Source organism: Mustelus asterias, chromosome 3 (assembly GCF_964213995.1).
Source record: "Mustelus asterias chromosome 3, sMusAst1.hap1.1, whole genome shotgun sequence".
NCBI lineage: Eukaryota > Metazoa > Chordata > Chondrichthyes > Carcharhiniformes > Triakidae > Mustelus > Mustelus asterias.
Genome location: NC_135803.1, coordinates 35,979,419 through 35,992,168, shown reverse-complemented (window position 1 = coordinate 35,992,168; position 12,750 = coordinate 35,979,419). Strand labels below are relative to the sequence as shown.

The 12,750-nt window shown below is 40.0% G+C and overlaps 1 protein-coding gene across 6 annotated transcripts in view; it reads right to left on the bottom strand.

The window, feature by feature from the left end:
- Positions 1-12,750, bottom strand: part of LOC144489811 (arf-GAP with coiled-coil, ANK repeat and PH domain-containing protein 2-like) — a 144,644-nt gene that overhangs the window by 100,863 nt on the left and 31,031 nt on the right. For all 6 annotated transcript variants that reach the window (XM_078207670.1, XM_078207657.1, XM_078207664.1 and 3 more), the window contains 2 exons: positions 8,667-8,786; positions 7,742-7,795 (listed from right to left, as the gene is read on the bottom strand). In XM_078207670.1, coding sequence (XP_078063796.1) covers positions 7,742-7,795; positions 8,667-8,786 — 174 coding nt within the window. The remainder of the gene's footprint in view (positions 1-7,741; positions 7,796-8,666; positions 8,787-12,750) is intronic.

Sequence of the window (12,750 nt, the reverse complement as noted above, 5' to 3'; positions counted from 1 at the left end):
TCTTTGACCAAGTATGGCATTAAGGAGCCGAGCAAAACCAAAATCAATGGGAATGAGGGGCAGAACTCTACTGATTAGAGTCACACCAACCGCAAGGGAGGTTGATGATGATTGTTGGAGGTCAATCATCTCAGTCTCAGGAAATCACTGTCCTCTTCAGTTTACAATGCTTGGAGGTTTTGTATAATCTGCAAACTTTGAAATTGTCCCTGCACACCAAGATCTAGATCATTAATATACATCAGGAAAAGCAAGAATCCCAATACCAACCCCTGGGGAACACCACTACAAATCTTCCTCCAGCCCAAAAAATATCCATTGACCATTACTCTCTGCTTCCTTTTATTCAGCTAATTTTGTGTCCATATTGTTTCTGTTCCTTTTATTCCAGGGGAGTTATAAATTTCCACAGAAGTCTATTGTGTGGATGAGTCATAAAGAAAACTGGCTTCTATGGCAACAAAACAGTCCAGAATAACATAATGCATAACTGCGATGCGGACGTAATGTAATAACATTTCCATGATGCTTGTGAAGATCATCATACAGTTATATTTAATACAAAATAGATAAGTCACCTTTCGCATACTCCTCATATTAATTAAAGCGGGCCCACACCACTCATTACTGCAGTCAGGCAGGTGACCAGAGTACAGAATTTATTTTCTTGTTGAATGAAGATGCCTATTTTAAAATTAAAAGTACAATGCATGGCAATAACGATATGGGCCCAACAGATCTCGCTTGCAGCATTTTTGATATCATTTCATAGAATCATAGAATGTACAGCACGGAGACAGGCCCTTTGGCTCAAACAGGTCCATGCCGACCAAAAAACCCATCCAAGCTAACCCCATTTGCCTGCATTTGGTCCATATCCCTCGAAACCTTTCCTATCCATGTATCAGTCCAAATGCCTTTTAAATGTTGACAATGTCCCTGCCACAACCACTTCCTTTGGTAGCTCATTCCACATACTTACCACCCTGTGTAAAAAAATGTTGCTCCTCAGGTGACCATGTTTTAGGTTTAAATTTTTAATAATCTGACCAGTTATAAAATCATACAATGATATACAGCACAGGAGGTGGTCATATGGTCATGCTTGCGCCAGCTAACTGCAGTTAGCACTGGGTTGGTAGGCAGAGGAAGAATTGTCTGCTCTTGGGACATTGGCAGGAGTGGTTGACAGCCAAATGCTAGTAATTGCCATTATCACTCCTTTGAAACTGATCGCCACTTCACAACATCGGGTATGAGAACATGAGGGGGGAAATCCTGACGTTGCTGTCATTCAGAGCTCCAACAGAGAGAGGCTGGTCTTAGACTCCTCCCTGAGCTGGCAATCTGTTTCCACATCGCTGTTAGAAACTCCATAAAAAGTAACTGGGTTTTTAAACAGTGATGTGATTAATAAAATTTAACACAACTTGCCTTAAAGTAATTTTCTAATTATGGAGATCTGTTAAATTAATTGGTAATTTGTTTATCCTAATTTTGTTCTTTTTTTTAAGATTTTCAGAATATTTTAGCTTCTATCTTCATTAATATCGAAAAAAATGATTTTTTTTACTTTAGTGCTTTTAATTTTGAGTCTCTGCGAACCTGATGGCATCACTGCTGACACTGTGAATGCCCAATAAAGAATGCTGCAATAAGTGGCAATCCTTGTACATAGTGAGAATAAAAATCTCACCAGAGATCACTGCATCTCTCAGCAAGACTTACTCACAATCAGTGTTAAGGGGGAGGGGAAAGAAAGAATCTCATTACAGGATTACATTCACAAAGGGAGGTTGCTTTACTGACATCAGGCGCACCTGTGTCAAGAAATGGATCCATATGTAATTCTGAATTGTCAGTTACCATTCTGAATGAGGGCAATCACAACAGCCTGAGTATACATCAACACTGTGATAGCAGTTGTTTCTGCTGCTATTTGATCATGCATGAGCAAGATCATGAGTTATATCAATTACACTTGTAATGTGCTGATTAGCACCCTTAATGCAAGTGGAGAACAGAATAGCAAATATCCAATGAACTGAAAACAAAATTAGACACTATCAAGCTGGCAGATTTCAATGCTTGAGCACTATTCCCAGTACAGAAATCCCCATTCATGTTTGAAATTCCCTGCCATGCATCATAGGACATTACACAGCCATTTGTAAGATCCAAGACTAAGGCAATGAGTCAAGTGTCTGGTGAAGAGGGAACACAAGAACAAGAATTAGGAGTAAGCCATTTGGCCCTTTGAGCCTGCTCCACTATTCCAGGAGATCATAGTTGATCTGACCGTGGCCTCAATTCCACTTTCCGGTTTGTTCCCAATAACCTTTGACTCCAATGTCAATCAAAAATTTATCTAATTCAGCCCTGAATATGTTCAATGACCCAGCCTCCGTTGCCCTCTGGGGAGAGAATTCCAGACTCCTCCAGAGAAAAAAGAAATCTCACCTCAGTCTTAAATGGAAGACCCCTCATTCTTAAATGGTGTCCCCCAATTCTAGACTCCCCCACAAGGGGAACCATCCTCTCAGCATCCACCCTGTCAAGTCCCCTCAATATCTTATGTTTCAATAAGAATGTCTCTCATGCTTCTAAATTCTAATCAGTATAGGCTCAACCTAATTAAACTTTTCCCATCAGTTAACCGCTTCGTCTGAGGAATCAATCAAGTGAATCTTTTTCTCTGCTGTTTAAAGTGCAATTATGTCCCAAGTAACACCACCAAAGCTGTACACAGTACTGTATTCCAAAGGCAGTCTTACTAAGGCCCTGTACAACTTTCGCAACAATTCCATTCTCATGCTCAATTCCTTTTCCTTTTGCAATAAACACCAACGTTCCATTGGCCTTCCTAATCATTTTCTATACCTGCACCTGCATACCAATTTTATGTGATTCATGTACAAGGACACCCTGATCCTTGTGTACCAAAGAGGGAAGTGTCTCTCTATTTAAATAATATACTCCTTTTCTATTCTTCCCACTGAAATGAACAAGTACATTTTCCCAAATTATACTCCATCTGTCAATTTTTTGACCCCTCATCTAACCTATTAAATCCCTTTGCAAACTCTCGACCTCCTCTTGACAACTGTCATTCCTACTAATCTTTGGGTCATCAGTAAATATAGCTATAATGCATTTTGTCCCTTGATGCAAGCTATTGATGTAGATTATAAACAGTTACGGTCCTGATCCCAGTGGCACTCCACTAGTTACAGCTTGCTAACCTAAAAATGACCCATTTATCACTACTCTCTGCTTTCTTTAGTGAACCAATCCTCTCTGCACGATGGGCTCCTACTTTATAAGTGGCGTCTTATCAAATGCCTTTTGGAAATTGATGTGCAGAACATCTACATGTTCCCTGTATCCACTTTGCTGGTTATTTCCTCAATGGAATTTGAAAAACAGCCACACAATTTTCCTTTCATAAAACCATGTTGACTCTGCCTGATTTTATGATTTGTCAGGATATTAGTTTCTTAATAATGGATTCTAGCATTTTCTAGAGGATCTGTTACTAGTAGATTACCTAATCCTGTTTCATTGCACATTACCAGGTCTAAAACAGCCTGTGCCTAGAATCTATGCTGCAAGTAACTGTCCCAAATACATTCTATGAACTCATCTTTGCCAATCTGATTGTCCAATATATATATAAAGATTGAAATCACCCATGATTATTGCTGTATCTTTCTGAAAAGCATCCATTATTTGAAGTACACTCTTTCCAACAGTGTGTAGCTACTGTTAGGGGGCCTATAAACTATTCCCACAAGCGAGTTCCTACCTTTGCTATTTCATAACTCTAACCAAGCTGATCCTACATCTTGATCTCATGAACGAAGGCCATTTCTCGCTACTGTATTAAGGTCATCCTTAATAAACGGGGCCACCCTACCTCCTTTTCCTAACTCTCTGTACTTCCAAAGTGTCAAATACCCTTGAAAATTTTGATAGCAGTTTTGGTCACCTTGCAACCATGTCCCTGAAATGGTTATCAGGACACACATACAGCAGTGGAGAGAGGGAGTTTGCCACCCTACAACATCTGCCTCTGCACAACCTGTAGGGAACCAGCCTCATGGATGGCAATCTTTTTTGATAAAGTCCCCATACAAGGGTGTGGATTAAGTGATTTGCAATGTGTTCATCACAGGTGCATACAATTTGGGATGCCTGGAATATCAATTGGCATTGCACACGATGCTCTCTTTTGGTCCATGCTGAGGACAGGTAAGAGCTAAACAGTTAACGATTAAACTCAAATTTGGAATGACTGTTGTTGGTACCATCCGAAAGCTGAATATGGGAATCTGCCTCCACGATTAATGTCAACAAGTTGGATTGCATTGAGGCAAGCAATTGCTGCTGAAGCTACAAACCTTCAATTTATGAAACCATGTTTATTATATGACAGGTAGCTAATCAAAAAGATGCTGATAGCATATTCACAGCTTTTATAGTGCTGCTCACAATGCCATTCATACAGGATTCCTGATATAGGGTTTCTTTGTGACTAAGGTATGTCAGGGATAAAAGTTCAGAACTAGGTGGCATTTTTTTTTCTTAGGTACTCTTCTTGAGGCAAGGTGCAATTTAATTTCTTAGTACCTTGGCTTTCAAACTCCTCAGTAGTTATCGATTTCCATTCAACATGATCATGGCTGATCATCTATCTCAAAGTCATACTCCATTGTGCTCCCCGTACCAGTTGACACCTTTAGAGTTTAGAAATCTATTTCCTTCTTAAATATATTTAATGATTCAGCTTCCACAGCCTTCTGTGATAGAGAATTCCTTAGGTTCATCTTTCTCTGAGTGAAGAAACAACTCCTCATATTAGTCCTAAATGGCATACCCCATATTCTAAGACTGCAAGCTCCTGTTCTAGACCCCAGCCAAAAAAAGCAACATCCCTGCGGCTAGTCTGTCCAGAATTTTACATGTTTCAATTAGACCTCCTCTCGATCTTCTAAATTCCAGTGAATACAGGTCCGGTTGACCCAATTTCTCCTCATTCAACAACTCTGCCATCCCAGGAATCAGTCTGGTGAACCTGCACTGCACTCCCTCTATGGCTAGTACATCTTTCCTTAGATCAGGAGACAAAAAGTCACATAATACTGAAGGTGCGGCCTCACCAATGCCCTCGACAGCTGCAGTAAGACATCCTTGCTCCTGTACTCAAGTTCTCTTGCAATGGAGGCCAACATATCATTTGACTTCCTAACTGTTTGCTGCATACCTGCATGCTTGCTTTCAGGGACTGGTGTACAAGGACACCCAGGTACCTTTGTACATTAACATTTCTCAATCGATCACCATTTAAATAATACTCTGCCATCCTGTTTCTCTGCCCAAAGTGGATATCATATTTATCCATGTTATACTGCATCTGCTATATATTTGCCCACTCACTCAACTTGTCCAAATCACCTTGAAGCTTCATAACACCCTCTTCATCACTCTCATTCTCAGCCATGTTTTCTGTCATCAGCAAATTTGGAAATATTTCTTTTGGTTCCCCCATCCAAATCATTGATGTATATTGTGAATAACTGGAGCCCAGGCAGCGATTCCTGCAGGACTCCACTAGTCACTGCCTGCCACTTCCAAAAAGATCCATTTATTCCTGCTCTCTGTTTTCTGTCTGCTAATTCTCAATCCATGCAATATATGACCCCCAATTCCATGCACTTTAATTTTGCACACTAACCTCTTATGTGGACTTTATCAAAAGCTTTCTGAAAATCCAATCACCACATCCACTGGTTCACCCTTATCAATTTTACTCATTACGTCCTCAAACAAAACTCCAGTAGGTTTGGCAAATATGATTTCCCTTTCATAAATCCATGTCGACTCTGTCTAATCCCATCTAAGTGTCCTGTTATCGCATCCTTTATAATAGTCTCTGACAGACAAACATTTTCCCAACTACTGAAGTTAGGCTAACCGGTGTGTAATTCCCTGTTTTCTCCCTCCCTCCTTTTTTAAATAGTGGGATTGTGTTTGTCATCCTCCAATCTGCTGGGACTATTCCAGAATCTACAGAATTTTGGAAGATGACAACCCACATATTCACTACTTCCATGGCCCCCTTCTTTAGTACCTTGCGTTGTAGATCATCAGGCCCTGGGGATTTATTGTCCTTCAGTCCCCAGATATTGCTTTTTATTTGGCTCAACTGCGATTGTCCCTTTTTCTCTTTGTCTCTTAGGAAAAGGCGATACATTTAACAGGTAAGGCGGAATTTTCCATGCAACCAATGTGTTTCACAGCTGGTGAGACAGTCCACCATTGGCCAGCAGTGGAATCCTCTGGTCCCATCCCTATCAACAGGGTCTCCTGTCGAAGGCACCCCTTGCCACCAGGCAACTCGTGGCGAGGTGCACTGTCAGTGTGACCAGAAGATCCCAGCGATGCAAGCAACCAGAAAGTTCTGGCCATTGTTACTTCATGCAGCAAAAGCAAATACACGTCAACAACATACACTGAAATGCACAAATAAAACACTCCTCACATTTTTGTAAGTTTCCAGAAATTTGTACAATTCTGTAAATACATTGGTCAAACAAACCTTACTAATTTAAACATAAACCACCTATTGAAAACAGAAAAGGATGCAAACAGTTAATTATATACAGGAACAACTCCTGCAGTGCAAGTTGACTGGATAGGATTTTACATAATTGATAAACTAGCATTGCTAGTTTCCAACAATCAGCTGAAAATTTAATTCTCCTCTCAGAGGCAAGAATATAAAAATATTCTAGTGTATATCAAACTAACCTTTGCAACTACTTAACCTTTTCACAAAAAAATACTTCCTACACAGGTGAAATCATGCCACATATAACACTGTTAACAAGTCTTTTCTAACTATGACAAGAGGCTAACTTCCACTATCCTTACAATAGTGAAACAATCACAAAGGAGAACACAGTTAAAAATAGAAGAGGCGACAACAAAACCAAAGGCAACTTACAACCATTAGCCAGTCACACATCATCAACAGCATTGCAAATGTGAAAATCCTGTCCTGTGCAATATCCCTCAAAAAAAATTAAAAATTAAAATCTGCAAGATTGTTCTGCTACAGAGGGATAATTTCTTTAAGTGTTAGATAATTATACCAGTCCTATAATAATAAATTGCTGATCTACAGTAAGAAAAATACAGAAACAACTGGTTGAGGCTTCCTCTCACAGATAAGAACATGTGATAGCTCACACGAGTTGCTCTTGAACACTGTACAAAGGTTAATTGGAGAAAAGCACTGACAAATGAGAGCAGACTACAGGCCAATTATCAATGGCCATGATGTAGAAAACAAAAACAACGGACTGGACATTAGTCAGAGAGCTTTAAACAAAGCAGGGTGGTTCAGTTTTGTCATTATCATGTGACTGGGTATTCAAACGACTATGGGAGGGGCAAATTAATCTAAAATTAATCTCAATTCAGCAGTTCAAGGCTTTGGCAACTGGGTGATACGGTTTAGCAATGTGCTCTTGGACAATTCAAGGTGACCGATACTGCCCCTACCCCACCATACTGTGAAACGAGCATTACACTACTGACTTCGAATGAAGTAAATTAGAGTTTCATAGAGATGTTTAAAAGATTAAACTAATGACAAAATGTTTCTGAAGTGGTTGACACAAAAGCATGTTAATGGGGATACATTTACAGAACATCAATGCCAGAATTCATGACTTACCATGTGAAAATTAACCATTTCCTGAAGGCTCTCTGAAAACCTCATCAGACTGTTCTATTGGAAGTAAACACAAAATCAAAGGGATAAATTTTGAATAGTCTTCATACAAGCAATTCATTCTATATTTTAAAAATGTAATGAGTTGTATTTAACATTTGAAACGTATCCCAAAATACCCACAAAGGGAGGGGTGGGGTGTTGTGACTGGGGGGCGGAGGCCAAGCACCTGCGTGCGCCTGACATGTGAATCCAGCTTTCTAGTAGCACTCCTCCCATTAACCAATGATAACAAAGGAGCACCATCACCCCTCCCATTCAAAATGACAAACAGGTAAGATCAAAGTACCTTTTTTTTTTAAATATGGGAACATTTAATTATGATAAATGTTTACATGTAGGAAATAGAAAAGACTTCTCCAAATTAAGTTTTGTATGTTTGCACCTATTGTGCTAAAGCAATTTTTTTTTGTAGTTAACTCAACATAATAAGAACATTTCTCAGGGGTCCCATCAGTACTCTTGGGACGTCATAGGGGCCCCATGTCCAGAAATGTTTGGGAAACCCTGTGGTAGACAAACACTACAGTATCAGGTAGTGGAGCAATCAAACTATCTGCATATGCTGTCAAGGGACAGCAGATGAGAAACAGAAAGGGGCCACAGGTAGATCCTTGGGAAAGCTGCACAGATGACAGTGCAGACTGGAGAGAACCCATTTCCTGAAATACTTTGGCTACACCCAAGTAAGTAAAAAGGGAAACAAAGCAAAGCAAATACAGCACCACGGTTTCCTTCCTAAATAACAGCAATCTAAACTATAATTCAGTTAGGTATCAGAACACCATCAGCTTGTCATCCTGTTTCTACAGCAATCCAACTACTACTATTCTGAAAATATTATAATTTATCCAGAGCAGGTTCTTACCTCAATAACTTCATCCTTGGTGGACTGTTGGGCTAGCTCACGAATTCCATTTACAAACTGTTTGTTAGCACTACAGAAGTTCTTCCCAGCATCTATGATTCCAGCACATAACTTCACAACCTAAAGGAAAAAAAGTTTATGATCCCGATGATAAAAATGTTATCCAATTAAGTCTGCGAAACATGATACCAAGTGACATAGGGAATATTTGCTCAGATGAACAATAGCTTGGTCCATGAGCTAGATGAGTGTCTTAGAGGAGGAAGAAGTCTCACAACACCAGGTTAAAGTCCAACAGGGTTGTTTGGAATCACAAGTTTTCGGGGAGCTGCTCCCTCCTCAAGTGAATGAGGGCGCTATGAAAGCTCGTGATTCCAAATAAATCTGTTGGACTTTATTTAACCTGGTGTCGTGAAATTTCTTACTTGTGCCCACCCCAGTCCAACACCGGCATCTCCACATTAGAGGAGGAAAGCAAGGTAGAAAGATGGCAAGGTATAGGAAGGATACTCCAGAATTTAGGACCTACGCAACTGAAAGCAGAGCCACCAATGCAGGAGCAATTAAAAGCTGGGATTTTCAATGCTCAAGAGGCCAGAATAAGATGAGCGCAGATATCTTGGATGGTTGTGGGTGGAAAAGATCAGAGAACTGGGAATAGGCGAGACAATAGAGGGGGACTTGAAAACAAAGGTAATAATTTTTAAATCAAGATGTTGCTTGACCAAGAACTCGTGTACTTCAATGAGCACAGAAATGAAAAAAACAACCAAGTCTTGTTCATCAGATTACGGGCAGAATTTTAGATGACCTCAAGTTTGAGTATAGAACATAGGAGACCAGCCAGGAGTACGAGGAATACCTGAGTCTAGAGGTAACAAAAATGAATGATGGTTTCAACAGCAGACGAGCTGAGACAAGTACAGCGAGGCAGTGTTATAGAGGGGGAAATGGGCGCCCTTAGCCTTAGCACAAATGAGCTTCCGACCTCATCTCGGGGTCACAAGCATGCAAACAGACTGGCTTAATTTTGGGACTGTTGCCACAGAGATGGGTAACCAAGGAACAGAATTTGGAATGGGATGGAATACCACGACCTCAGCTCTTCCTAAAGATTTAATGGGAGAAACGTCCAGCTCATTCAATGCTGGATTTTGGATAAGCAGTCTGATAATTTGGTAACAGTGGAGGAGTTAAAGGAAATAATCCTGGAGGTAGATCTGGGTGTCATCAGTGTGCATGTGAAAACCTTCAGATGGCATCACCGGAGGGGTAGTATAGGGATGAGAAAGAGGACCAAGGATAGGGACCAAGGATAGCTCCTTGGGACACATCAGAGGTACTGACAAAAAGAAACATTTTGAAGTGGCAACAGGACATGCTGAACCCAATTACATTCAACTCAATTAAAAACAAAAAATGCAACAAATACATAAGAATGTAGGGAATAGAAGCTGGCCATATGGCCTCTCAAGTCAGCTTTGCCATTCAATAAGATGATGACTGATCTAACATCAGCCTTTGCTCCGCTTTCCTGCCCAGTTCCCATAATCTTTGATTCCCTGCAGTCAAACAACAGACAGAGCCTCCTTAAGCCCTCCTTTGAAAGTCACCTTCCAAACCCCCCACACCTTCCACAATCTCACCCAATAAAAGGACAAGGACAGCAGTTACTTCAGAACACCATCATGGGAAAATTCCCCTCCAAGCCACAGACCATCACTGACTTAGAACTATATCACAGTTCCTTCAGTGACAAGTGATAGCCACTTGTTTGTTCATTCCACAGGGCAATGCCTTGACCATAATAGTCCAACTTTTGGGTTTAATTGCCAAGCATTGGTTGAAATTTAACTGTCAGTCGCCATCAACTGATGCATTCTCTATGGCAACACCTCTACCAGAGTTCATTTGTCAACCAGGTAGCACCCTCTTCTCATACAGTATGAAGCTGTTGTTTCCCCGGAAATTGACCTGATGAGTGCAAAATGAAAAGCTTCAACAGAACATCATTTTTTAGCAATAAAGTTCTGCACTACCAAATGACTAATCAAGGAGATATTTTATAAGTTGTTGACGCCAAAATGTTGAGATATTTCAAGCAGGAATTAGACATAGCTCTTGGGGCTAAAAGGATATAGAGGTGGGGGGGTGGTATTGAGTTTGATGATCAGCCATGATCATAATGAATGGCAGAGCAAGCTCAAAGGGCCTACTCGTGCTTCCATTTTCTATGTATATTTCTATGCATGATGTACCATTTGTGGCCAGCTTAGGAAGTTTAGAATCATAAAAGTGCAGTACAGTGCAGGAGGAGGCCATTTGGCCCATTGAGCCTGCACCGACAACAATCCCACCCAGGCCCCATCTATAACCCCACATATTTACCCTACTAATCCCCCTGACACTAAGGGGCAATTTAGCATGGCCAATCAACCTAACCCACACATCTTTGGTGTGGTACCAAATTGAAAGAAAAAGCGTACAGTGCTGCAAGGTTCATGGCAGGGCAGAAGACAGTGAACATTTTAGAAACCAGTAAAATGGAAGTGTGTCAGTAAACTAGCATGAAACATAAAGAGGGAAGTGTGACAGTAAACTAGCATGAAACATATAAACAGACAACAAGTGTTTCATAGCGTATCAAAAAGGAAGTGAGTAATTAAAGTGAACACCAGGACCTTGGTGAATGAAGCTGGGTATTTTTTTTAAAAAGGGAAAAGGATTTGAACAAGTATTTTATATGTCTTCAGAGTAGAAGATATAAAAAACATCCCCATAATAATGGAAGAAACTCAAAGAGCAAAAGGGAGAGAGCAACTGAAAACAATCACTATCGTTAGACAAAAAAAAATTCAGAAAACTATTGAGATTAAAGGCTGACAAAGGTCCTTGGACTAAATGGTCTGCGCCCTTTGAAAGAAGTGGCTATAAAGAACACATTGGTTGTAATCCTCTAAAATGTCCTAGATTCTGGAAAAGACTCATTGTAAAACTACAAATGTAATTTTATTCAAAGAAGGCAATACAAAAATCAACAAACTGCAGGTCAGTTAGCCTTGCATCTGTCATTGGGAAATGCTGGAATGTATAATTAAGGAATTAGTAGTGGAACAGTTAGAAAACATAATACAATAAAGCAGTCAACATGGTCTTAAGGGAAATTGTTTCACAAATTGATTATAGTTTGTTGAGGATATAACAAGTAGGGTGGATAAAGAGACACCCAGTAGATGAGTATATTTGGATTTCCAAAAGGCATTCAAAAAGGTACGGTAGTACATTCGATAAGAGCTCATGATGTTGGAGGTAATATATTAGCATGGATAGAGGATTCGCTAACTAACAGGAAACAGAGTAGAGGTGAATGGATCTTTTTCATATTGACATACTGTGACCAGTGGGATGCCACATCGGTGCTGAGGCCTCAAATAGTTGTAATTTAGATTTGGATGAAAGAACCGAGTGTATTGTAGAAAAATTGCTAATGGTATAAAATAGGTTGAAGATCAAGTCATGAGAAGGACAGAAAAGAACAAGCAAGTGAATGAGGGGAAATTTGACACATATAATGTGCGAGGAAAATGTGAGGTTGGCCATTTTGGTAAAATTGCTTGTATTTTTTTCAATTTGGGATACTATATTTGCTGGTCACAAAGTGGTCTCCTCTACATTGGGGAGGCTAATTGTGGACTTGGTGACTGCTTTGCAGAACAGTTCCTTTCAATCCATAAGTGTGACCCCAGGCTTCCTGTTGCTTGTCATTTTAATTCTCCACCTTGCTCTCACTCTGACCTCGCTCTGTGGCCAGCTACAGTATTCCAATGAAGCTCAACACAAACTTGAGGAACAATACTTCATTTTTGTCTCATCATTCTACATCTTTGTAAACTTAATGTTGAGTTCAATAATGTTAGATCATAACCTCTGCCTCATTCTTGACCTACTTGATCCTCCTTTGTTGGTTTTTTTTGTGTGTTTGTTTCTTTATCCTTTAGTTTTGCATTCAGATGGCTGCTATGTAGCTGTCGAAGCCTTATCTGGATACTTTTTTAAAAAACTATACTCATTACCACTCTCTTTG